Source organism: Oryza sativa, chromosome 1 (assembly GCF_034140825.1).
Source record: "Oryza sativa Japonica Group chromosome 1, ASM3414082v1".
NCBI classification, from domain to species: domain Eukaryota; kingdom Viridiplantae; phylum Streptophyta; class Magnoliopsida; order Poales; family Poaceae; genus Oryza; species Oryza sativa.
The window spans coordinates 31,732,569-31,759,678 of NC_089035.1; the positions used below are offsets into that span (position 1 = coordinate 31,732,569).

The 27,110-nt window shown below is 43.0% G+C and overlaps 3 protein-coding genes and 1 non-coding gene across 4 annotated transcripts; 2 read left to right on the forward strand and 2 right to left on the reverse strand.

Annotated features, from left to right (window-relative positions):
* Positions 1-7: 7 nt before the first annotated feature.
* On the forward strand, positions 8-77 carry TRNAK-CUU (transfer RNA lysine (anticodon CUU)). Its single transcript has one exon. It is a non-coding gene; the product is annotated as a tRNA-Lys (tRNA).
* Positions 78-3,552: 3,475 nt separating this feature from the next.
* Positions 3,553-4,384, reverse strand: LOC107277855 (uncharacterized). Its single transcript, XM_015791246.3, has 2 exons — positions 4,197-4,384; positions 3,553-4,102 (listed from the first exon to the last, which is right to left on the reverse strand). Exons 1-2 carry the CDS (start codon positions 4,251-4,253, stop codon positions 3,704-3,706), a joined length of 456 nt encoding a protein of 151 aa, XP_015646732.1. The 5' UTR covers positions 4,254-4,384; the 3' UTR covers positions 3,553-3,703.
* Positions 4,385-7,470: 3,086 nt separating this feature from the next.
* Positions 7,471-8,336, forward strand: LOC112938521 (rRNA biogenesis protein RRP36). Its single transcript, XM_026024502.1, has 2 exons — positions 7,471-8,172; positions 8,253-8,336. The coding sequence occupies exons 1-2, from the start codon at positions 7,471-7,473 to the stop codon at positions 8,334-8,336; spliced, it is 786 nt and encodes a 261-aa protein (XP_025880287.1).
* A 15,826-nt stretch (positions 8,337-24,162) lies between these two features.
* Positions 24,163-25,405, reverse strand: LOC107278323 (uncharacterized). The gene is made up of 2 exons (XM_015790238.3): positions 25,284-25,405; positions 24,163-25,005 (listed from the first exon to the last, which is right to left on the reverse strand). Exons 1-2 carry the CDS (start codon positions 25,338-25,340, stop codon positions 24,508-24,510), a joined length of 555 nt encoding a protein of 184 aa, XP_015645724.1. The 5' UTR covers positions 25,341-25,405; the 3' UTR covers positions 24,163-24,507.
* Positions 25,406-27,110: the final 1,705 nt, after the last annotated feature.

Consider the following 27,110-nt stretch of genomic DNA (forward strand, 5'->3'; position numbering starts at 1 on the left):
TACAGAAGCCCGTCTAGCTCAGTCGGTAGAGCGCAAGGCTCTTAACCTGGTCGTGGGTTCGAGCCCCACGGTGGGCGTGTGGCTCTTTTTGCGGGGAATTTTTCTTTCGCTCCTTTTTTTTCTACTTCCTCTGTTTTGATGAAACGGAGGGAGTATAATCCTTCTTTGAGCTCGTGTAACAAATATCGTTGCACTTTTTTGAGCAGTGATTATTTTTGAGCAATAATTCTTTTGCTTTCCTTTTTCTAATCCTTCAATGATACTTCTTGTTTTCTCTCTTTGGGATAATGCCCACCTGTATTTTCATTCATATAAACAAAAGGATGAGAAAAGTTTTAAGTTACTGTAGGAAATAAACGTGCTTATTGGCGCGTCTGTTTTACAGCCCGTGCATTCGATTTCAGGTTATTAAAAAGCTATGGCTGTATTTTAAATTTTTTATAGATATATACTTTGGAAAAACAATTGTAAAATACGTGTAATGGAGCTTTTGTTGATTTTCGAAATGACATTATTTTAAGTACAGGGGTAGTACAAATTTTGCAAAATTTTATAAGAATTGAACTGAACTTAAGAAAAAAAAGGTATATTCAAATAAATTTTATTTTAACTTAGTTTAACATAACAAAGTCTTGACATTCGTCTCCAACCGTTGAGTAGAGGCGCATAGGGGTGTCACTTGTTTAATTTACTCTGTTTTATATCAAGTTTAAGCTAATGTGGGTATCTAAATTTGTATTGAGGGGTGTAGACATGGTTAAAATAGGTTAGATATAGCTACAAATTTTTCTTAATCAGGTTCCTAGGCACCCCCCCTCCCCCCCCCCCCCGCCCCCAATACTCTAGCTCCGCCCTGGAGGCGCGGCCAAACTGCACACGTGACAAAGTTCAGCACCGACCACACTGACGCTAACATACCCGACCTCAACACCAAGCAATTTGACGCTGAGATTGGGGACTTAGCCCCTCACCCCCTCGCGGTGAAGGTGTACTAGAGCCGAAGGTCAGCACCAAACGCCTTGGCGCTGAGGTGGCGAAGCTCAGGCCGATCAAATTGGGACCCACGTGTTCTTTAATTGGGACCCACGTGAATAAAAAAGGAAATAGAGATTGGCCACTTTATTTCTGGGAGCAATGATATCTGACATGCGGGTCCAATATACTTTTTTCTACACTAGCACTGATGCCTGTCACTATGCTTAAATTCAACAGGGAGAATCTTGCAATGCGTAGAATCGGCCTTATCACCTTCTCTCTCTCCTATAGAACCCTCTCTAAATTCAACAATGCACATGCTCTAAGATTAATCAGGCGCCTTAACAGAGAAGGTGTTCTTGCTATCATACAGCGACATTGATTTGATAGTTTAACATATTTCCAGACGGTAGGTTGCAGGGTTCATTGCAAACTTTTCTATGTAGATGTCTCTTAAAACTGGCATTGCCCTTAGAGGGTCAGTAAGTACCAAGGCGTGATTAAGATGGTTGTTCCAATAGCTGCCCGGCCAGACCGTCATACCCTTGAAACAAATGGTTACAAGAACAATATACAGTGCCAATATAATCACCATGACAATTACCTGCAAAACAAACAACAGACAAAAAAAGGTTGGTAACTGGAAATAAGGCACATCACTGCAACAACAAAAATGCGAACAGACGGGAAAAGGTTCGAAGGGTGAAAAAACAGGACTAGGATGATGCAGGAGTTCAATAGCTAGTGGGGTGATAGTAGTGGAGAAAAACAAAAAGGGGGCATCAGGAAGGGTTTACAAAACCGTGTGGTTATCATGTATGGTAAAGTTTTTAAAATTAGGTATACCTCGCGATAACCATGCGATTTTCATGCTAACCACGTGCACTAGTAAAAAAACAATTTTAACATACGGGCCAAAAGTAATTTTCGCGTGCGGACCTTCATCCCGTCTGTCTGAAAAGGTCTATGAGAATCGTTATTTTTCCATACGGGTGGCGCACCCACACATGAAAATTGATTTCACGTGTGGGTATGAATGTTGTCCCTATAGAAAAATAAAACCGGGAAAAAAATCGCAAAACGCCCGCTGCCGTTCCGGGTGGGGGATGGCCGCCACCACCGAATCTGAGCGAGGGAGGGCCGTCGTTGCTGCCATCGAGCTCCTCCCGCGTTCGCTGCCAGATCCGGGCGGGGGAGGGCCACCGTCGCCCCTCGCCGCCTTCGACGCGTGGGGCGCCCGCTGGCCGCCGTGCTCCTGCCCACCACCCATCGTGCTTCTGACTACCGCCGCGCGCCCGAGAGAGAGTAGTGTGTGTGAGAGAGAAGAGTATGAGGAAGAGAGGGATGAGAGGAGCTGAGGAGATAAGAATAGCTTGAAAAAAAATTGAAATGCTAAGAGGGACAAGAGGAGGTAACTTAAACTTTGGAGCGGACCTTAAGAAAATATATTTTTTCGTGCGGCTGCTTAAGAGACCCGTTTAAAAAAATAGCTATATTTTTGCATACCGCTTAGATTTTTCACATTTGTTAATCGGATTTGTTAATTTATTAGGTGGGAGGTTCTTTTACGAGTCGGCCCATCATATCCCTCCGTCTCCAGCGCACCCTTTTGTTATCTCGGGCCCCGGCCGTATTTAGCAGCATCTCTTAGGGCAAGTTTAATAAGAGAGTAAGCAGCCATCTATTAGATGCTTACATGTCATTTCTATATCATTAAAGATAATATAAAATTTAACTGAGTCATTAATTTTTCTTTCAATGTGGCCAAACCTTGGTTCTCTCTCCTAGGCTATCGACCAATCACAGATGCTCTTTCTATGTGGGCCAACCTTAATTATCTCTCACCTATTCTTTTCACCTATCACAGTATCCATCGTATGCATGCCGTGTCTAGGCGCCCGTGCACAGGCGTCGTTAATTTAGTCGACGGCTGCTCTCTCTCTCTCCACTCCCTTTTTCTTCCAGCAATGCAAAAAGAGCTTATGTCAGCGGCTAATAGTAGGTACATTTTCCACTATTGCACTAGCCCTTAGAGCATCACCAATAGATTAGCAATAATCTATTCCCTAAATTTGAATTTTGGGTTTCCTAAACTGAAAATAGGAAGTGAAAAAACTCATTCCTCAAAGAGATAGCCTAAATTCAATCCCAAAAATTAAAAGTGGACTATTCTGTTAAACTACCAACAGAAATTTCCTTTTTTTCCTTCCATGCACACAAAAAGATATTACCATGACCCGCATGCTCCCTACAGAAAAATTCGGCGCTCGCGCGGGAAGGAGAGAAGCGCGGAGAAGGAGAGAGAACGCGCAGACAAGAGATTGTGAGTCGCTCTCTCACCCTCAAATCCACATAACGAAATATATGGAGATAGAAACTCCAAAACTAGTGCAAGACTTTTGGGAATCTGTTGGATCTGATTTTTTTTTCACTAAAAACCCTTAAAATCAGTTTTGGGAATGAAATAGGACGACGGTTGGTGATACTCTTACGTGGCCGTTGAATGGTGGCCGTTGAATGGTTGAAGGGCTACGTGATACCGTTCAAGATAGCAGTTTCGAACCAGACATACCAAAATAATCAGCGAAATTTCTTTAACCTGATTGAATACGTCATGTACAAAGTTACACATATTCTGTTAGTGGAATACTGTATTTAGATGCAACATCAGTCAACAGTAACCTATACAATTGAGTACAACAATATTGGTGTAATGGCGATCGAACCGTCAAACGTATGGCATCGTGCAGCTCTCGACCCTGCCGATCTGCTTGGAGGCGCCACCGGCGGCGCAGGCATCCGCTCGCGCGGAGCGATGCCGGCTGAGGCAGTTGGTCCTTGCGATGTCGCGCATGGAGCGCACGAGCGACAGCGTGGGGTTGAGCCGCACGGTGCGGTTGAACCTGTCGCAGAGCGACGCGTGCGACTCGACGGCCTCGCCCACCGTCAGCGCCGGCTCGCGCCGCCGCCGCTCGCTCACGGCCTCCGCGCACAGCCCGCAGACCAGCCTCCCCTCGAAGCGCGCCCGGACGCGGCGGACGTATCCCGGGGTGCAATCCTCCGCCATGCCGCAGCACTCGCACCGCACGCTCCGCGCCTCCTCCTGCTGCTGCTGCTCATCCACCTCCTGTAGATCACAAACGATGCACGGCACGATCGGTATCCATGCCAATGGATCGGAAAAGCAGTGGGATAATTAGAATGGCATGGTTACCACTTACCGTATGGGCCTCGAGTTCGACTTCCTCGTCAACTAAACGCGCCGTATACCCCTTCATCGTCTGATCGGTCGTCGAATCTTCCGAGCTCTGCCAACCAATCACTAGTCCGTTCCACTATGAGTCTGATGCACTTTACGGCTTTGCCTGTGTTGCCAGGAACATGTGTGCGCGCCTCGGCTATTTATAGACCCGGTTTTCAGGTGTTACCGTCAGGGCCCTGCGTGTCGAGTGCAGGAGCCCCTGGCCAATGCCCATCCTAGGACGTCGAGATCGCGCCCCGTGATTGGCAGGTGAATTCGGTTTTGTTGCGGCAGAGAGCCTCTTGGTTCTGCTATTCTATCAGCCACCCGGTACGTGTAACATGTGAAGATCGTGCAGCCCGTGACAGCATGCTGCCGGAAACAGAAACAGGGGACGACCGGCCGGCAGTTTTATCTGCCGTAGATTAATTCTGCGGGCGCACCGCGTGGATGCAATCCATCGTATAATCCAGCCAGCTTAATCATCGGTCATGTCACTTAACTCACTTCACGTTTCACTTGTTCCGGAGCAAAGGCTAAAATAGGACAGCTACAGCTAGGACCTGCATGGCGCTGTAGGGAACGATGAGAGTGAGATGACTCGGACAGAGGCACCTGATGACTGGGCGGGTGAAGTGGCATCACTTGAATAGATGCAAAATTTGCACTGAAAGTCTGAAAGAAACAGATCGATGGATCTTTCATGGTTACCGTGCGCCAAATTTCTGAGTGAGTACTCTCTTGCTGAAGTAGTACTAGTAGTAAAGCAGAGTAAGATTCATAACGAACTATCGCGAGTGCAGATGATCAAGTGCTTCATCATGTTCTTAAAAGAGAAAAAATCTATGTCAAGAACGCCTTATCATTTGCATGACCCACATAAGAAAAAGCACCGTCACACATAGAAACAACTTGACAAAATCACGAGATTAACTTGAACCAGGCCACAACAGTAAAAGTTCCGTGCCATGATAGCGAAGCAAATACCTGGGTTTCTCCTGATTTCAGTGGCGAAATTACTGCGCCACTGTAGAGGGCCATCAAACGTAACGAGCAGGATTATATGCCACTATTGAGGCTGCGGCATCGATCGGTCGCCGTCGCAGCTTGTTGTGACCTTAGGTCACGAACAAGATCGGGGATAGGCCGGAAAGAAGTGTTTTCCCGCCTATCCTTAGAAACTAGCTCGAACAGCAAACACAACTTTTGAGGATTACTCTTGTATTCAAGATGTCTTGTCCTGCTACAGGTTTTTGACTGGCTTTTATAACCAGTGGTCGTACACGTGAGATTACATTTTTACCCCTGTGGGTCTTTGTAAGTTTACTCTAATGCCCCTGCCACATCAGCGTCTGTGGGGGCATTCTAGTACATCTCCAGGGGTCTTTTAGTCTTTTAGGTGCTAGCTGGCGAGAGTGGTTGAAGGTGGTCCCCACGGAATCTTCCCTTGGCATCTTCTCTTGTTCGAGTAGTGCTCTTCCTCGAACTCTTGGGAAAAATGCCTTTTCCGTCCTGGACCGTCTTCTTCCTCCTGGGAATTCGAATTCCCCTTTGCCTTCTCTTTCATCCTTGGAAAACACCTGTGAAATTGTAACTTGTCCAAAATATGTGTAGTTGTATTAGCGATTATGGGATGTCCCTAAAAAGGTGTTCTTCACCCGAAGAGGTATTTTCTATTCGAATGAGTGTTCTTCCTCTGGGAAGGTATTTTCCCTTTGGAAAGGTGTTCTTCCTCTTGGAAAGGTAGTTCCCACTCAAAATGAGTGTTTTCCCTTCTGGATACTTAGGTCTTGCAAAACCTCGTAGTGTTTTGACCGAATTGGAGGAAAAGGTGTTTGCACCCTGCTACAACAAGCCCCTCACGGGTAAGGGCGATGTGTGTTTTCGGCCGAAACCGTGCCTGAGTTTATGGAAAAAGGGGGAAAACCGCCGTCCTCCTATTCGGTCGAAACACACTATTCAAATATGCATATACGCCACGTTTACTATTCATTTATTTTTATTCTTATTATTTTTCATTTTTATTTATTTTTATTTATTTATTTATTTATTTATTTATTTTTTGAATGCCACGTGCCGGTATTTCGTTGGTGCGCTCAAGGGGTCGCGTCGCTTCGGGTTTCGCGTCCGCTCGTAAACCCGCGACCCTTACCACCCTGCGCTATATAAGGCCAGGAGGGGTCGCTATCACGTGACCCACGCCACCACTCGTTTGCTCTGCCATCAACTCGAAATCACAAAATACTCGAACTAAAACTCTTTCTTCCTTCTTCCATTTGAGTTTTGGTGCTTTGCTTGATTTCTTCCTTTCTCACTACACAGCATGGGGAAAAACAAGAAAACTGCGGAAAAGTCGAAGTCCAAGAAATCAAAAAGCCACGAAGATACTACTTGTGGTATTGGTGCCTCTTCGATTAAGGAAAAAAACTTAAACGATCTTGTTGATGTTGGTTGGATATCTGGTCGAAACGTTGTAATTCGACCAGTGGGAGAATCAAGGCCTTCTCCTAAGCTGGGATACACTCTTGTGTTTGAGGATTTCTTCTACGCCGGGTTTAAATTCCCATGCAGCACTTTCTTGGTTGAGGTCCTGAAATTGTTCAAACTTGAGTTTCCTCAATTGACTCCGAATGCTTTAGTTCGAATTGGGCTTTTTGAATGGATGATTCGAAGCTGCGGTGGGACCCCTCGAGCTGAAGACTTTGCATACTTCCATTGTACTCGGCATTACACCAAACAGAACTCGAAGTTTGGGTGTGTAAACTTTGCTCCTCATCCCAAGCGCGGAAGTCCATGGCCAGCTGTGTCTGCTATTCGAGCAAAATGGGGGAACAAGTGGCAATCGAAGTGGTTTTATCATCAAATCCCTCTTAGCCTGCTGAATGATAAGGATTGTCCTTTTTCGTTCTCTGGGAAGAAACCGAAAACTGTCTCCGAGCCATCAGTCTCTTTGTCGCCGGAGTTCACTGCCATACAACCTCGAATCGAAGAACTTGTTTCGAAATTTAGCTGCCGAGACCTGGTGGAAGAGTTTGTTCTTCTCAAAATTAGACCTCTTTCGAGCGGCTGGGATATAACTCTCGGAGAAATCCCCGAAAGTTGCCCTTCCAGTCTTCCTCCATTTGTGGTTTCGTCTGATCGTAAGTTTCCTTTTCGAACTGCAAACCTTGTTTGTCTTGAAGAAGTGATTTAGTTAAGAAGATTTATTTTCTCCCTTTGTTATCTTCTTCCTTGTAGTTGTGATTCCAGAGGATATGGTCCGCCCAGTTCGGAAATTTCTTGGCCCTTATACCAAGGACGAGCATTTGAAATTTTTGACACTTCAAAACGGGAAAAGGCAAAATCGGGTCTTCGCTTCTCTAGGCTCCGATATCCCTGTCCGCGTTCATCCCGAAATTGTCCCCAAACTAAAGAAAAAGAAATCTGTGAAGCCCTCTTCCTCTGATGATGATGATGATGTTGAAGTGGAAGATGTTGACGAAGAAATTGGGGAAGAAAATGCTGAAGAAGAAGAAGAAGGCGAGGAAGGAGCTGATGAAGAAGAGAACGACTCGGGTGATGATAGCGACTCGAGTAGCAGTTCGAGCGACAACTCGAGCGACTCGTCTGATTCTGATGATAGCAAAACAGTTCCTCCTCCTACTGTTTTAGCTGATCTGAAAAGGAAGAAAACTGCCAGCAGTCCTCCTCCTGGACCGAGTTCTAAACGAGTGCAACTTGTTATTGATAATGATGAAGATTTGGATGAGGATGATATCCGTATTGATCTTTCTGCCATCCATGTCACCCCAATTCGAGCTGATGCTAGTTTTGCCCTTTCGGCAAAAGAAGTGGCTTCACTGCAAGTTGTTGCCCCAGCCACCACGGTTGTCGAGGAAGATTGTTCGACCCAAGTGGTTGATACTGTTGAGACAACAAACCCTCTTCGAGCTGATAGAGACTTGGTTGCAAAAAAGGCAAAAACGCCCGTCAATGCAGCCGAAAAAACCGAAGCAGGGAAGAGTGCTGCTGGTGGAGGTGTTCGAACTACATGTAGTTCGAACCCAACTCCACCTCCGTCACCGCCGTTCATCGCAACCCCTTCCCCAGAGCTGATACAAAACGTTCTTGGTGGTTTTAGCGAACGATGCGCAAAAGATGGACATTGGCTTATGGGTCTTCCTAATTTCAATGAACTCGGGGAAAGTAGCCATCATGGCCCAAACTTGTGTTTGAATGACCTAAAGTATCGCCACCCCCTGAGTTCGATTGGTGATGAACTCGAGAAGATTCTGATTACTCCTGATCTTGAAAAGGAGTTTTTGGAAGAAAATGATCTTATGTCCTCTTGGACAGCACTTGATGTATCTGCTGCACAGGTATTTCTATTTATTTATTATTATTATTATTTATTTACTTATTATTATTTTATTTATTTTTTTTGACTTAAAAACCTATTTTCTAATGCGCAGACTGCAAGCCTTGCTCGTCTTCAACGTGGTGTTGCTCGGAAAGCTCTTCGAGCGCTTTGCACGCGACGGAAGAAATCACTTGATCGCATCACTAAACTTGAAAAAGATCGGGATTATCTTCGCTGCAAACTTGATCGAATGGCCGACGAGAAGAAAATCACCACCGATCTCATGCGCAAGTTAAGCGGCGAAAAGAAAGAGCTTTCCGAAGAAAAGAAGTTGCTTACTGAGGAAAAGAAGAAATTACTCGCTCGTGAAAAAGCATTCGAGCGAAAAATCATTGAGTATCAAGACGTCGCACGACAACGCGCTGAATCAGAAGACAAGATGAAAGAGCAAGTTGAGGTCTTGGAGAAGAAGAATAAAGAACTCGAACTTGCCTGCAAAAATCAAAACGAGAAGATATCTGCTTTAGAGCTCGAGAGCGAAAATTGCCGCCAACTTCTTCTGAAAAGTTGCGAGACCGTTCGAATCGCGTTGCGAAGTCTAGGGGCTGACATCAGCTTGCTATCGGAAGAAAATACCTTAGCAGCTGTGGGAAAATGGTTCGAGGAATTTTCCATTGGGCTAAAAGATAGTGTTACTCCCTTTGCATCTCGCTGCTCGAAGACTGCTGTGGAGAGCCTTTCGGCCTGTCTGCTTTCAAATGGGTGTGAACACTTTACCACCCTTAAAGCTGATATCCAAGGTATGCTTAATGATGAAGCCAAATTTGCACAGCTTCGAGATGCAGCTCAACCCGTCGTAAAGGCTTTCCAAGTTCTTTACTGGAAGAAGAAAGGATATGAAGATACCCTGAGGTCTCTTCGAGCATCTCTTGCCTCAAGATCAAAATCACAGCTGGCCAGTTCGAGCCAACAAGATAAAGACAGTAGTACTCCGAGCTCGAGCGCACAGGTGTGACGTTCGTAAAAAGAATAGTTAAGGATGCTTCGCATACTCGAAAACAATGCTATTTTGCTGCTTCAAAGCCGTTATGGTTGAGAGCCTTTATTGTAAAAATTTATAGTGTAGCTGACTATAATGCTTTTCTCTTATTGCATGCTTTTCACGGAAATTCCCTTTCTTTGGGGGGCTGCAGGTTAACTCGAATCGAAAACTTGTGATTCGACGCAACAACACTTTGCCTACTCGAAATGTGAAGCACTTAGCATTTCGAGACCCTGCAAAGCTTTCTTCTACCAGGACCACCATTTCCGATGACGAACTCGAAGCCTGTTATGATAACACTTGTATATTTGCTTTTAAGTTTTTCCGATGGCAACGAAGCCATCGACATGACAGTTTACGTGACTTTGTACTCGAGTTTAGGGAACGGCGTTCGAACAATAAGCTTGCTAGTAAAGCCTTTTGGCAAAACTTCCAACCATCCGAACGCCAACGTAGAATATGGAAAAGGCGTTATTCAATAGTTCCATATACAGTAATGCCTTCTCCTCTCAACATTGTTTATCCCGACTCTTTTCTTTCTTCTTTGTAGAGTTTGTATGTAACTTGTTATACCTTCTTAACATCAAATAAACCCTTCCTTTCTTCTTTTCTTTATAAATGCTCTTTATTTCAATTGTTCAAGCACCCTTAGGTAAACTACGTCCTCCTTATCTTTGGAAGAAGTTACGAAATCGAAACGTACTTTATCTCGTCACATGCATTTTCCGCCTTCCGAGCTCAAGCGAGGGGAAAATAGAGTTCGAGCATTCTTTAGTTGGTTTTTTGGACTAAGGCAAAAAAGTTCGAAAACCGCCGTCCTCCTCACCTTTCGAAGGAGTGACGAGGTCGAAACGTATTTTACCTCGTCACGCGGATTTTCCGCTTTTTGAGCTCGAACGAGAATAGAGTTCGAGCATTCCTGAGCTGGTTTTAGGACTAGGGCAAAATAGTTCGAAAACCGCCGTCCTCCTCACCTTTCGGAGGAGTGACGAGGTCGAAACGTATTTTATCTCGTCACGCGGATTTTCCGCTTTTTGAGCTCGAACGAGAATAGAGTTCGAGCATTCCTGAGCTGGTTTTAGGACTAGGGCAAAATAGTTCGAAAACCGCCATCCTCCTCACCCTTCGGAGGAGTGACGAGGTCGAAACGTATTTTACCTCGTCACGCGGATTTTCCGCTTTTTGAGCTCGAACGAGAATAGAGTTCGAGCATTCCTGAGCTGGTTTTAGGACTAGGGCAAAATAGTTCGAAAACCGCCATCCTCCTCACCTTTCGGAGGAGTGACGAGGTCGAAACGTATTTTATCTCGTCACGCGGATTTTCCGCTTTTTGAGCTCGAACGAGAATAGAGTTCGAGCATTCCTGAGCTGGTTTTAGGACTAAGGCAAAATAGTTCGAAGACCGCCGTCCTCCTGTCGAAATTTGCTAGTCGAATGTATTTGACTCCGAGCGTGCGGAGTTCTATTTTGTCGACTTTGCTAGTCGAATGTATTTGACTCCGAGCGTGCGGAGTTCTATTTTGTCGACTTTGCTAGTCGAATGTATTTGACTCCGAGCATGCGGAGTTCTATTTTGTCGACTTTGCTAGTCGAATGTATTTGACTCCGAGCGTGCGGAGTTTTATTTTGTCGACTTTGTTAGTCGAATGTATTTGACTCCTAGCGTGAGGAGTTATATTTTGTCGACTTTCTTAGTCGAATGTATTTGACTCCGAGCGTGCGGAGTTCTATTTTGTCGACTTTGTTAATCGAATGTATTTGACTCCGAGCGTGCGGAGTTCTATTTTGTCGACTTTGTTAGTCGAATGTATTTGACTCCGAGCGTGAGGAGTTATATTTTGTCGACTTTGCTAGTCGAATGTATTTGACTCCGAGCGTGCGGAGTTTTATTTTGTCGACTTTGTTAGTCGAATGTATTTGACTCCTAGCGTGAGGAGTTATATTTTGTCGACTTTGCTAGTCGAATGTATTTGACTCCGAGCGTGCGGAGTTTTATTTTGTCGACTTTGTTAGTCGAATGTATTTGACTCCTAGCGTGAGGAGTTATATTTTGTCGACTTTGTTAGTCGAATGTATTTGACTCCGAGCGTGCGGAGTTCTATTTTGTCGACTTTGTTAGTCGAATGTATTTGACTCCGAGCGTGCGGAGTTCTATTTTGTCGACTTTGTTAGTCGAATGTATTTGACTCCGAGCGTGAGGAGTTATATTTTGTCGACTTTGCTAGTCGAATGTATTTGACTCCGAGCGTGCGGAGTTCTATTTTGTCGACTTTGTTAGTCGAATGTATTTGACTCCGAGCGTGCGGAGTTCTATTTTGTCGACTTTGCTAGTGGAATGTATTTGACTCCGAGCGTGCGGAGTTCTATTGCAGTCATACACAGAGGCATGTTTTTTATACAGGTTCGGGCCTCCATTATGGATAAAAACCCTACGTCATGTTTATATACATTAACTTGGATATCATTCGTATTTACATCTGAGTGAGTATACTACAAACTCGAGCTCCCGTGTTCTCCTTTTTCTCTTTCTCTCTCTCCTCTTTTTTTTTTTAGGCATAAAATTTCTTCAAAGAAATAGCATTCCAAGTATGCTTTAACTCTTCACCATCAAGATATGCTAACTTGAATGCTCCCGTTTCTGTCTTCTTTTTGACTATGAATGGTCCTTCCCACTTTGACTCGAGTTTTCCAACAGCTACCTCATTGAGCACTTTCTTCAAGACTAAATCTCCTTCTTCAATCGGCCTTGTCTTTACTTTTTGGTTGTAATAGCTCTTTGTTCCTTCTGTGTATGATGCCATCTTCTCCAAAGCTTCGACCCTTATTTCATCTAGCATTTCAAGAGTTATCTCTCTTCCTTCTTCATCTTTTTGGTCAAATATCATTCTTGGAGAATGTGCCCCTACTTCGCTTGGAGTCATTGCTTCATCGCCATAAACCAATCTAAAAGGGGTCATGCCAGTCGACCTTACTACCGTGGTTCTTAGTGCCCAAAGCACTGATAGCAAGTCCTCCGGCCATTTCCCTTTTGCTGATCCTTCTAACCTCTTCTTGATAGCTTCCGTGATTTTACCATTTGCCCTTTCCACAGCTCCATTTGTCTGAGGATGGCCTACAGAGGCAAAGTTGATTTGCAAATTAAGGCCTTTACACATGTCTTGAAATTTTCCAGATTCGAATTGCTTTCCATTGTCACATACTATTTCCTTTGGGATTCCAAATCGACATATTATGTTCTTCCAAACAAACTTTTGTACTGCTGCAGAAGTTATTCTTGCCACTGCTTCTGCCTCAATCCATCTTGAAAAGTATTCAATTGCAACAATGACAAAGCGCAGATCTCCCTTCGCTCTTGGAAGAGGACCTACTATATCTATTCCCCATCTGTAAAAAGGCCAGACTGGCGGAATTGGTTGCAGTTCTTTGGGTGGTGCTTTTGTCATTGGACCGAACTTCTGGCATGCTTTGCACGTCTTGATGTACTTCTCTGTATCTTTCATAATTGTTGGCCAATAGATTCCTTGTCTTATGACTTTTGAAGCCACTGACCGTGGTGCTTGATGAGCTCCACACAAGCCTTCATGTATTTCTACCACCATCTTCATGCCCTCTTCCCTTGTTACACACTTTAACAAAGGAGCAGTAACTCCACTTTTATACAACTGTCCCTCTACCACTTTGTATTTCTTGGACGTTAGTTGTATTCTCTTTGCTTCTTCTTCCTTTTCTGGAAGTTGTGCACTGACAAGGTATTTCAAGATCGGTTCTCTCCAATCTCCTTCTCTCTGTATGCATGCTACTTCTTTCTTTTCGTAACTTGGCTGGGTGATTATATCGAAAAATGAATTTTCCAATGGTTGACCTGTTGCGGCTGCCTTAGCTAGCTCATCAGCTTCTCCATTTTCTTCCCTTGTTATGGCTTTTACCGTTATTCCCAAGAAATGTTTCTCATTCAGCCTTGCTTCTTCCAGATATTTAGCCATAGTTTCCTCCTTTGCTTCAAAGGATTTGGAAAAGTGACCTGCTACCAACTTTGAGTCAGTTTTGACTATTAACCGCCGAGCCCCTAGCGCTCTTGCCTTTCTCATAGCCAACAAAACGCCTTCATACTCTGCTGTGTTGTTTGTTGAAGGAAAAGCTAATTGAACAGAATACTTCAACGTTTGCTTCATTGGTGTTTTCACAACTGCAGCGGCTCCTGCTCCGGCGGCATTGCATGCTCCATCGGAGAATGCTATCCATGGTTTTTCGACTTCTTCCTGTTGTTCTACCTCATTGGGAGTCCATTCTGCCACAAAATCTGCTAGTACTTGTGACTTTATGGCTGTTCTTGATATGTATTTCAGGTCAAAAGGTAAGAGTTCCATTGCCCATTTTGCTATTCTCCCCGCGACTTCCTTGTTTGTTAACACTTCTCCTATCGGGTATGCCGATGGTATTGTTACGTCATGCGATAGAAAATAATGCCTCAACTTTCTTGAAGCCATCACAATTGCATAAATCAACTTTTCTACTTCTGAGTATCGTGTTTTTGGTCCTTGTAATGCTTCTGAGACAAAGTATACCGGCACTTGCCTATTTTCTTCTTCTTGTACCAAAACTGCGCTAACTGTCGCTGGAGTTGCTGCCACATACATTAACAGAGGTTGACCTTTTGGTGGACTTGCTAATGTTGGCATTTCATGCAAGTATTTCTTCAAGTCATCGAAAGCTTGTTGGCATTCAGCAGTCCACTCGAAAGTGTTTGCCCCCCTCAAAGTCTTGAAGAAGGGTAATCCCTTTTCTGCTGATTTAGATAGAAATCTACTCAAAGATGCCATTCGGCCTGTCAACCTCTGCACTTCTCTTGTGTTTCTTGGCGGCTCCATTTGATGGATTGCTGCGATTTTGTCAGGATTTGCCTCTATTCCTCTTTTGGACACCAAGAAACCAAGTAACTTTCCTGCTCTAACGCCAAAAACACACTTTTCTGGATTAAGCTTAACTGAGCATTTTCTCAGGTTTTCAAATGTTTCTTGCAGATCTTTGCCATGGGTAAATGCTTGTTTACTCTTTACCACAATGTCATCTACGTATGCCTCGACATTCCGTCCTAACTGCTTAGCCAAGACTTTTCCTATGAGCCTGGCAAAAGTCGCTCCTGCATTCTTCAAACCAAATGGCATTCTGATAAAACAATAAGTTCCAAAAGGTGTTATAAATGATGTCTTTTCCTCATCCTCCTTTACCATAAAAACTTGGTGATAGCCAGAGTATGCGTCCAAGAAACTCATTAGTTCGCATCCAGCTGTGGCATCTACCAACTGGTCTATCCGTGGCAAAGGAAAATCATCTTTTGGGCATGCCTTGTTGAGGTCTGTAAAGTCAATGCACATTCTCCACTTGCCATTTGCCTCTTTACTAACACTGGATTTGCCAGCCATTCTGGGTGCATCACTTCTCTTATGACTTTCGCCTTCAACAACTTTTCAAGTTCAATTTTTGCAGCTTGTTGTCTGTCTGTAGACATTCTTCTCAATTTTTGTTTTTTGGGCTTGTATCCTGACTTAATCGCTAGGTTGTGCTCAATTAGACTTCTATCAACTCCCTGCAACTCATCTGGTGACCATGCAAATACAGCCATGTTTTCTTTTACTACCTTTAAGATTTCTTCCTCAATATGTTTTTCCAAGTTTTCTCCTATCAGAATGAACTTTCCAGGGTCATGTTCATCCAACTGTACTTTCTTTGTTTTCCCTTCAGGAATTGGCTTTTGTATTTTTATGTATTCTCCCTGTTTTTGGTCAACCACATGTACTCCTTTCACACTTGGTGTTCCTTGAAGCTCATACTTTCTTGCTGCAAGCTGTTCTCCTCGGACCGTTATTACTCCCCTTGGTCCTGGGAGCTTCATACATATGTAGTTGTGGTGTATTATGGCCTCAAAAATATTGATTGTTGACCTTCCAAGAATTGCATTGTACTGATATGGCATATCGACCACATCAAATACTATCTCTTCTTTTCTCACATTAGTGCCTTTTCCAAAGACCACTTGTAAAGATATTTTTCCAATTGCATGTACTTGTTGTCCACCAAAACCTTGTAAAGGTACTCCTGCGTTTGTTAACCTATCTTCTGGTATTTGCATTTTCTTGAAAGCATCGTAAAACAGCACATCCGCTGAACTTCCTCCATCAATTAACACCCTTTGCACTTCGCATTGTGCTATTTCCACTGAGACCACTAAAGGATCTTGATGAGGGAAAAGTATTCCTTCTGCATCTTCAGGCCCAAAGGAAATTACCGTTTTTGAGTATACTGGTGATTTTGACTGATAGCTTGTCCCGACATGATTTACCTGTCTGACATATGCTTTTCTTTGCCTTTTTGACTCAACTCCCAATGAAGAGCCCCCAGTTATGGCATTTATCACTCTCTTTGGCACTTCTTCAATTGCCTCTATCTTCATAACTTGCGGTGCTTCTATGGCATTTTGTCCTCGTTGATCACGAGCTCCTTCATACTTGTTCTCATATCGATTTACGTGTTTTTCCAACAAGTGGGTCATTTGCCTGCATTCTTCTGTGGAATGGCCTCCCGGACCATGTATATGACAAAACTTACTGTAACATTCTTCTGTGGAATGACCTCCCGGTCCATGTGTTTGACAAAATTTGGTTTGGTCAGGTTTATTTTCTCTTCCTTTTCCTCTTTCATTGTTCCACCATCGTCCTCTACCTCTGCCTGAATTCCACCATTGTCCTCGACCTTTTCCAGACTGCCCCCAATTGTTTCTCCCTCTGCGAGTGTTGTCCCATTGATGTTTTCCTTTTTCTCTTTCATTGTTGGATCCATCTCCGATAAAATTTACCTGTTTTTTCTGATCTTGTTTATAGTCATACTTGAACTTTTTCCAGGGCTTTCCGGTATTCTCTCCCTTTTGTTCTTCCCCTTGGGAAATTTGCTTGTTCTTTGACTGCTTTTTTCCCAACAAGACGGCTTCTTCCTCTTGCACTCTCAACTCATCTTCTTCTCCTCTTGCAAAACTTTCCATTCTTTCAAACAAGTCTTTTGCTGTTTTTGGTCTATTTCTAGCAAGATCAAAACGAAGAGGACCGGGTAGCAATGCCCTTTTTGCTGCCGCTATGAGCATTTCATCATCTACATGCCTGATCTGACATCTTACCCTTGAAAACTTCACGATGAAACTTCTCAATGTTTCCCCTGGAAGCTGCTTCATGGCATACAAGTCATCTGCCTCTTTTGGTTCTTCATACGCCCCAATGAATCCTGCCCGAAAGGTGTCTCTCATATGTTCCCATGAATAGATTGTCATTGGTGGAATGGTAGTGTACCATGATAATGCTACTCCTTCTAGCATTGTTGGGAGTATCTTAGCTTTCGTGGTATCATCTCCACCTGCTGCTTCAACTGCTGTCTCATATACTCTGAGGTATTCATTGGGATCTGTGTCTCCTTTGTACTTTGTGATGTTGGACAACTTGAAGTTTATTGGCCAAGGTGCCATTTGCAGGTTTTGACTTAAGGGATTCTTTGTATCTATTGCTCTGGTTGGTTGAAAATAGGGTTGTGTGGGCTGGAATTGAAAGGCTTGGTTCGGTATTTGACCTGCATATTGTATATGGTTGGCCATTTGTGGGATGTACCCTTGTTCAAACATCATCTCTGGTTGTTGCATATGGAAAAGGGGAAAACCTTGGGGGACTTGGTGATGGTTTTGAGCTGCTTGAGTGCTTGTTGATTGCGTATGTGTGAAGTTGGGCAAAGATGTTTGAATCTGTGGTATTTGGGTTTGTGGAACTTGTATTTGTGGTGTATCATTTTGTAGGTGTTCGTGGGATATTACTTTGTAGGATATGAGGTTGGGGGATTTGGATTTGATTGGGAAGAACTGGGTGGGTTTGATGTAATTGTGTTTGAGAATATTGTACTTGGTTAGGATTTTGAGTTTGAATTGGAATATGCGGCTGGAAAGAAATGTGCGTTTGAATAGGAATTTGGTTTTGGCTAGGGATCAAGGTTTGAGCTAGGTTCTGAGTAGGAATGGTAATTTGAGCTTGGGGTGGGTTTTGTACTTGACTGGGAGCTTGGGTTCGTGGTAGATCTTGAGCTTGGGTGGCTTTGATACTTTCTCCTTCTTTGTTCTCCCCCTGGGCATCTCCTTTTGCCTGATCTGATTGCTTTTCCCTAGCCCCTGGTATTGCACACTGGTCACTTGACCCTCCTGCTCCTACTGTCTGATTGTGTAGGGTTTGCAATCTTTGTAACTCTTTTTGCAATTCCTCATATTGTCCTTTACTCACCATGACAGCCCCTTGCGCTTGGACCAATTCAGCAAGCTCTACATCACTCATGGGTGTTTTCCCTGTTTCTTCCACCACCGCGCCAGCAATTCCTTCTTCTTGAGTTGTTTCATTACCTCCTGCTGCTGTGGATGTCTTGGCCATCTCTGCCCACTGCTTATCAAGTGTTTCCGTTGCTCTTGCCAAGTCACTTTCTTCCACGGCCTTTTCCCACTCTCTCTCGAGTGCAGCTGTCGCGCTTGCAAAAGCTCCTGTATAGCGTACTGGCACAGTCTTCTGTCGTTGAGAACGTCGCATTTACTGTTTGAGCCCAATTCAATGGAGACTTTCCGTCCCCACGGACGGCGCCACTGTTGTGACCTTAGGTCACGAACAAGATCGGGGATAGGCCGGAAAGAAGTGTTTTCCCGCCTATCCTTAGAAACGAGCTCGAACAGCAAACACAACTTTTGAGGATTACTCTTGTATTCAAGATGTCTTGTCCTGCTACAGGTTTTTGACTGGCTTTTATAACCAGTGGTCGTACACGTGAGATTATATTTTTACCCCTGTGGGTCTTTGTAAGTTTACTCTAATGCCCCTGCCACATCAGCGTCTGTGGGGGCATTCTAGTACATCTCCAGGGGTCTTTTAGTCTTTTAGGTGCTAGCTGGCGAGAGTGGTTGAAGGTGGTCCCCACGGAATCTTCCCTTGGCATCTTCTCTTGTTCGAGTAGTGCTCTTCCTCGAACTCTTGGGAAAAATGCCTTTTCCGTCCTGGACCGTCTTCTTCCTCCTGGGAATTCGAATTCCCCTTTGCCTTCTCTTTCATCCTTGGAAAACACCTGTGAAATTGTAACTTGTCCAAAATATGTGTAGTTGTATTAGCGATTATGGGATGTCCCTAAAAAGGTGTTCTTCACCCGAAGAGGTATTTTCTATTCGAATGAGTGTTCTTCCTCTGGGAAGGTATTTTCCCTTTGGGAAGGTGTTCTTCCTCTTGGAAAGGTAGTTCCCACTCAAAATGAGTGTTTTCCCTTCTGGATACTTAGGTCTTGCAAAACCTCGTAGTGTTTTGACTGAATTGGAGGAAAAGGTGTTTGCACCATGCTACAACACAGCTTGCCGCTTTACACGTGACCTCGGTTTCAGTAGACATGACTACGCTGCACAGTGCACTCGTTGGCTGTTCCCGTCAAGGCCGGTCGCGCAAGTGCACCTGGTGCGTGCGGCGTGCGGACTTTCTGTGCAGATCATATAGTGGAGCGTGGATCACCGCCTCACCGATGCTGCTGCGGCTGCGTGCATACGTCCGCGAATCGCGACCAGCGCGGGTCACGCTTCCTTGCCGTGATCTGGCTGTTCCCGGCCCAGAGCCGTTCGCAGCCTTGCACTCGCACAGCTCGTGGGGCTTGAATGTAGTAGCATTAAGACAAAACAAAGTCAGGAACTATCTAAGGTAGCACGCGCACACCTTCTTTAATATAATTACGAATGTTCATGTATGGGTGACTTTATATTAAAATATTCTTTTACCATATCCAAATTATAATTGAACTTATTTAATGTGCTAGAAACATTGGTTATGGTTTTCTTCTAATTACCCTTGCAGCACATAAATTCTAAAGTAAAATTACTTGAAACTGTATAGTTTTCAATTTATAAGAAAATATTATGTCGAAACAATAGATGTAGTTTCTATGAGAAAATTTTGAGTATTTCGACTCCCCACGGGGATATCTTATCCCTGCCAAAAAGTCCAATTTTTCTGTTACATTCTATTTGAAATTTTAGATATGGTCATTCTATTAGTCCTACTAAAATATTTGAATATTTATATTTAGAATGGGTTTTAAACCCAACGATTATTTTTAAAAAACTACATAAATTTTGAATTCTTTTTTCTAGCCATTTTTTAAAATTTTGGAGAATTCCACTCTATGAAGCATCTTTGAAATGATTTGATCTCTTCAATTTGGGTTAAAAATATATGTGGGTTGAGCCTACAACCTAACATGGGTAAAAGTCATATATTCTAAATTATCTCTCTTCAAATGAGTAAGAAATATTAAAATAGAGGTCATATAATTCAAATTCCGCTGTTAACAATAATAAATACACATTGCTAGACTATTCTACGCTAAAAGTTAAGAATTTACGATGTAGCATAGCAAGTTTTACCAAAAAGAAATAAATGAACATGGTCTTTAATTTCCATATGGAATTGACTCACTATATTGGTAAGGACACATTATGGTTGTTTCACTGCTAAGATTCCATTATGATGTTCAACTGAGCACGTTTTAATCTTTAAAATGTTGTCTATAACAAATTAACACTAGATGGGGTACGCATTATGACATAAAAATTGATATCATTCAAAGATTTTTCTCTAATTTATTAGTGACTTCATAAATCATATATATAATGTGGTCTCCTAAAACGATCATTTATTGATAAAAGCATCCAAATGAAATTGTATTGGTAAATAGTCCCATATACATGTTGAGAGAAATTAATTAAGTTGATAGAAAGTTGTTAGTTGTCTAATGGGATATAAGTAATGGGTCTACCGGCTTTATTAAAAATTAAGATGGGATATTTTGATTTTTAGTAACGAATTTTAATATTTTTTTATTTAGTGGAGGCCTCAGAATGGATGTGGGTCCAGAATATATATTTTTTTGTTAGCATTTAAATATAGTCAATATAGATATTGAAGTATTGATTTCACTAAAAAAATATAATAGTTTAAACATATCATAAGTTGTATGACTTAAAAGGTTATTATTATTTTATTTATATTGTTCCTATAAGTGCTAGCAAGAGGAGAAAGAGAAGAAAAGGGGCAGTGGGACAACTGGCTAGACCTGATATGTGGAGGTCCATTTGTGGTTTTTCCCATAAAGATAATTTTAATTTCAATTATCTTTTCTCTTGTCATAAATAGAAAAATAAGAGAAATTCGAACGACGCACACCGCATGGGGACAGGGAGGGTGGAATGCTTTTTTCTTTTAAAAAAATATTTTATTTAATGATCTAAAATAATGTGTTGGATGTTTAAGTCGAAACCAACAATCGGATGTTTTGTTTTTTCTTATAATTTTGTATGATTTTTTTAACTTAAGAAAAACCCGTAGTGGCTTAGAAATATTTATAGGATGTTTAATATACTTTAAGTCTTTAACATTGTAGGGGCGTGGAGGGAGGAAAGGAGGTTTGGTAGTTTTTCTTAAAATATAGGAGGTTTGGTAGTTTTTCTTAAAATATAAGTCTAATAACAACCTATATGATATGTTCGTCGATTTAAGGTGAAATCAATGATTGGATGGTTTGTTCTTAAACTTTTATGGTTTTTTCTAATTTAGAAGTGTCACGGAGTGGTTTAGAAACATTTATGAGCACGAGGGAGGTTTGGGATGCTTTTCTTAAGAAAAAGATATATCTAATAACCTAAAATAAAGTAAATTGATGGTCAAATGTTTTATTTCTTTTTAGATTTTCTCTAATTTAAGAGTGCTATATGGATGGTTAGAAATTTATATATGATGTTTAATGGACTATTTATTAGGAGAGGATAGAGGAAGAGCTAGCTATATCTAGTAGATTGATGGGCTTTTTAGGCCCATAATTTTTTTTATTTCAATTTTTATGGGGATGAAAAAAAAGAAAAAAAAGGAAACGGGGGTCAGTACGTAAGCCGCGGAGGGATCATACGTACATTGGTACGTTGGACGGACGGAGATTATGTTTTCATGCAAAGATAAATCTACCGATCAAAATTAGTGGGTCCACCAATTTAAATGAAAATTGATGGTCAAATTTTTTTCTGTTTTATTAGAGTGGCATGTGGTGGCTCAAGAGCGATTGATTATAGGATGCCACATGGCAGCTTAAGAGTGTTTGTACGAAGTTTAATGAACTTTTAGTATATAATAGATAATGAAATTTATTTCGACGACCTTTCCTTAAAAAATGTTATAGGCAAATATTTTAGAGGTTGCATGTCAAATGACTGCCAATTACAAAACAGTTTTGCTATAAATCTATTGCAAATTTCTTTTTGTTAGAAATTTGTAGATTTCCTTATTGTAGGATTGTGTTGAGTTCATGCTACAACTTTCTCCAAACGGTTTCGCTATAAACCTGCCGCAAGATTATTTATTAGAAACATATCGATTTCTTATCATAGGATTGTGTTGAGATTCGTGCTACGAAATTTTCGATTTCTTGATTGTAGGATTGCATTGAGATCGAGCTACAATAATACTGTACATATTACTTCACCAACTGAGCAAGCCAACAACGTTGGTTACAGGCTTACATAGCCAAAATACTGCATTCTAGTTACTAGTTACGGTTGTAACCTTAGTGCAATTACGCTATAGTTATGGTCGTAACTACAAGATGATAAAAAAAAAACTAAATATGGTCCGTTATGATTTTTTTCTTTGCAGCCCATGTGAGCACTATTGGGTTGGTCCGGTCAAATTGAGGCCCAAAAGTAGTAGTAGTTGCTCATATACATTGGATCCTTGTTCAAAGGTTGAAACTTAAAAAAACTGTGTGATATATATAGACTCCAAAATCTTAATAAACAGCTAGGTAGTATCTTCTTACAAAATCATACTAGTTTGATTAGGAAAAAAAACTACCTAGAATACTATTATAGATATAGCATGTATTAATAAGAACATTTTTATCATTCTTGAGGAGGTACTACCAAATACCATTCACATATGGCCGTCAATCTGTTAGGAGTGTGATTGGAAATCGAAGTATCATCCATTCGTCCGTTGCATCGAGGTCACAACGCTCCTTTCTCGGTTGATTCCATTCGTCGTAGGCGTCACCATTTGTTGTCTTGTCTCCTCCCTCCTCTCATTGTGGTGGAGACAGATATGAGGTCACCATGCCGCCGCTCTTCCTTGCAGTTCGTTTCGTTTCTCCGGCCTGTAGTCCAATTGCTCAACCAAGCGAAGTTGCCATGCTTTTATACTTTTTTGCATACTCTACTTCCAATCATGCATGGATATATGTAGGGTGAGGCGGTGCACTAGAGTGCTATCCTGTGCAGGTGGGTTATAGGGTTAGAGAAGAGACACAGACAGTGGCACTATGGAACTCGCCGAACGCTCGAGATTATGGCTTTGGGATTGATAGATGATGAGATTAGGAAGAGTGGAAAGAGAATAAAAAATAGTTGGATAAGGATGTGCGTGGTGCAAGAGATGAAAGGATTTCCCACCTATGGCATTGGCCTAGGCCTGGCCCTGGGTAGCTTGGTAGATCAGCTGACGAAGAAGAGGAAACGAGGAAGATGGATCCGACAAGTGGGCCCTGTCTGTCATGGGAAGTAAACAAAAAGTGGACCTGTCTGTCATAGACAGCTGCAAAAAATATCTAATGGATGCCAGGATGCATCCCTTTCTCCTCTTCGACAGCTGCCACAACCCCGGCCGCCATTGGAAGTGTCTAGGTAGGTCCTGAATCCGCGGTTGCTACTGCATGATGGCCTTGGTGGTGGGGGTGAAGGGGAGGCAGCGCGCCCGAGTGAGAGAGCAAAGGGGAGACAACGTCGTTGGGAGTAGGGAGGAGGCGGTGGCAGCGAGAGCGGATCGAAGAGGATGAACGAGGAGCGACATTGCCAAGAATAGACTGGAAAAGAGGGAGGAAGCAATGGCACCATCAGGAGGGAACTAGGAAGGGCGCCATCAGGAGGGAACTAGGAAGGGCGCCATCATGACCCGAACGCAGTCGCCGCCTGTTCCCACAGTCTTCGAGGAGGTCGGGAAGTATTAGGAATGGATTCCGGCCCCCATCAGCCCACCTCCTCCGAGTTCGCCGCCGTCCATAAGGCCGTGGCATCCGACGCGTTGAGCTTATCATCGTGGCCTCCTCCTCGTCGTGCTTGTTTCCAATTCGTCTACAGGCTCGAGGAGGCCTTCCACTGCTGCCCTCGCCCGAATCTATTGCCCCGACGGCGACAGCTAGCCGGCTGTCAGATCTCATTGTGGGGTGGTTGTTGCACGCAACCGGAGCTGCTATCGATCGGTCAAGAGACTAAAGAAAGTAGTCTTTTCCCCCTTGAACAAAAAAAGATAGTGGTACAGGTGGGAAGGGATGCTTACTGGTACCGACTTTCCTTAGCTCATCCGATTTTCAGAGATTAATGGATCATGTTTGGTATCTTTTAATACCTAGTACGTCCTCAAAGACTAAACATCATTCTATGGTTAACGAGAATCTACAAAATTATTGTTATCTGACATACCGATCGATCGAGATGTTGACAAACTAATTATTACATTGGTGACACGCACTTGAGCTATCAAGATGTCTTTTGTCGATATATATCACGATTTCACGATCCGCCAGACCGCCAGTAACCTTACAATATTAATTAGAGATACTTTTGAGTTAACCTGAAAGCGGTTCAATGGTCTAATCCCGATATATATATAGGCTATCACAATTCACAACTTAAGTTCACGTCGATCAGTAGACTGTACTTCGTGTTAATTAGACTGTTAGTAGCATCATTCATCAGAGAACATCTGGCGCGATACTGGCTGTCGTCGGTCTGTCACGCACGTATCGCTTACGTGGCAACCTGCGACGCGATCAAACGTACGGCAGCGCGCAACTTCGTGTCCTGCCGATCCTGGCGCCGGCGCCGCCGCCGGGAGCTGCAGACGGCGAGGCGGAGTCACCGCTCCGGCCGCGGCAGCTGATCCTGACGATGTCGCGCATGCCGCGCACGAGGCAGAGCGCCGGGTTGACGCGCACGGTGGCGTTGAACTCGGCGCACAGCGCCGCGTGGGACGCCACGGCCTCGCGCACCGCCAGCGCCGGGTCGCGCCTCCGCAGCTCGCTCACCGCCTCCGCGCATATGCCGCACACCCACCTGCCGTCGAACCGCTCCCGCACGCGGCCGATGTACGTCGGGGTGCAGTCCTCCGCCACCCCGCAGCACTCGCACCGCACGCTCCGTGCCTCATCCTGCTGCTGCTGTTGTTCCGCCGCTGCGCCGGCGGCCGCGCCTGGATCAGCTGGCAGTAGCGCGTCGTCCGAGAGTATCGGCCCGTCGCCTTCATAGCGCTGACGAATCACGCGCGCATCCTGACAATCCATAGACGAAGAAATGACGACGTGAGTGAGTTTCAAAGATTAGACGAAGAAATGACGACGTACGTGAGTGAGTTTCAAAGAATGAGTTGCAAGACTAGTAGATTGTTGGCCCATTCGTTAGTACATGCCATTTCAGGCGTGCGTGAGTTTCAAAGATTAGTCGATAATTAAACAGTTAATTCCATTTCAGGCGTACGTGTGTGGTCTGCACTGTGCTGTGCACGATTGCACGTAGCGTGTATATTGGAGGACTCAGGAGGGGAGATTACCGTGGGGGCCTTGAGACCAGCGGATTCCTCTTCGCTAGCTGAACTCATGAACGCCATGGACTAAAATGAAGTTTAGGTAATGATACCGTGATACCCTGAACTAAAATGAAGTTTTTGTTGCTTATCCGGCGCGGGCGGACGCGTATATATAGGCAGAATGAGGAAGCGGGCAAGCCTACCAGATACCGTCCCTAGAACCGGCCGGCAGGGTTGGGTTGCTGCAAGGGGGATGGACCGATGTAATGATGCACACAGGTGCAATGCAACTTGTGTTCGGATCACGCCCCTGCCAGAGACAAAAGGCGGCCAAGTGTACAGACTACAGACTACAAAGCATCTCCTCAGTTTCTGAGACTGCAGAGTGCGCACTGTTGACTGAGGTTATTAATAAAACGTCGAACGAGATGCAATGCACCGATCAGTAGTCCGAGGTTTTCACCCCGGTCCATTTGCGTTGTCAGTTGCGCGCACAGGCACATCCGACCAGCGTCGTGATACATCCCTCCGCTCGGTCGCCAGTTGCGAGCGGACTCACGGGATGCGTATCGGCAGATTGCATGGTCTTATCATCATTACAGTGTTCGTGGTTGAGGATGCCTACTTGGCAGGTCACGTCTGCAGCATATTGCTCTCGAGTGGTGCAGAAAAAATAAATATATTGCTAACTAGTTCAAATTAATATTGGCACTGATATCATTTTCTTAAGTGTATTATTATCTTGAGGGAATCATGACACTATGACAGTGAGAGCATGAAAACTGTGAGCAAGAACAGAAATAAAGAGTTGGAAGTGTTTTTTTTTTCACTCGCGTGGGTATATACTTGTTCCATGCATATCTATCTATCTATCTATTATCTATTAAAACAGCCTTGAAAGGAGGCACCACGTTCGCTGTGGGGCTAGAAATTCCCACATTAATCGGAGAAAAGGAAAAGAAGAGTCCATATAAGAACTCAATACGAGATTAATCAAAATTTAGAATTAAAAATAAAATAAAATCTGACATTATAAAATAAAAGGAGAGTCCAAGTAAGCATACAATTTAAAAATAACCGAAATTAGGAATTAAAAATAAGGAATAATGAAAGAAGAGTCCATATAAGAGCCCAATACAAGATTAATTAATATCCGGAATAAAAATAAAAATAAAATCCGAAATTAGCAAAAAAGAAAACAAAAGAAGAGTTCAAGTAGGAATACAATTTAAAAGTAACTGAAATTAATAAGTAATATTGAAAGAAGAATACATTTAAGAACCCAATACGAGATTAATTAAAATTTAGAATAAAAAATAAAATAATATTAAAAATTAGAAAAAGTAAAAGAGAGTTTAAGTAGGAATACAATTTTGAAACAAATAAAATTGAAAATAAAAAATAAAAATATTTAAAGAACACAATACGATATTAATTAAAATTTGAAACAATAAAATAAATTCTGAAATTAGAAAAAGAAAAAAGATTTTAATTAGGAATACAATTTATAAATAGCTAAAATTGGTGATAAAAAATAAAGAATATTGGAAGAAAAGATCATCTAAAACACATGACGAGATAAATTATGTAAAAGGCATAGAAAGGAGTAGAAAGGTGGCGGTTGATACAACATATAAAAGCTGTTAATAAAACACCAAATATAATCCTAATAACAATTAAAAGAGGGGACGACAGACAGGCCGTGAAGCAAATGGGTAAGACGGTTGCCGGGACTTCTAGAAAGTAAAGAAATAAACCCCATTGATATATTCGTTTTTTAAAATCTCAATGATAATAAAAAGGAGAAGCAACGAGCGGGGTGTATAGGTGTAAAGTTGTAGAGCCGCCGAC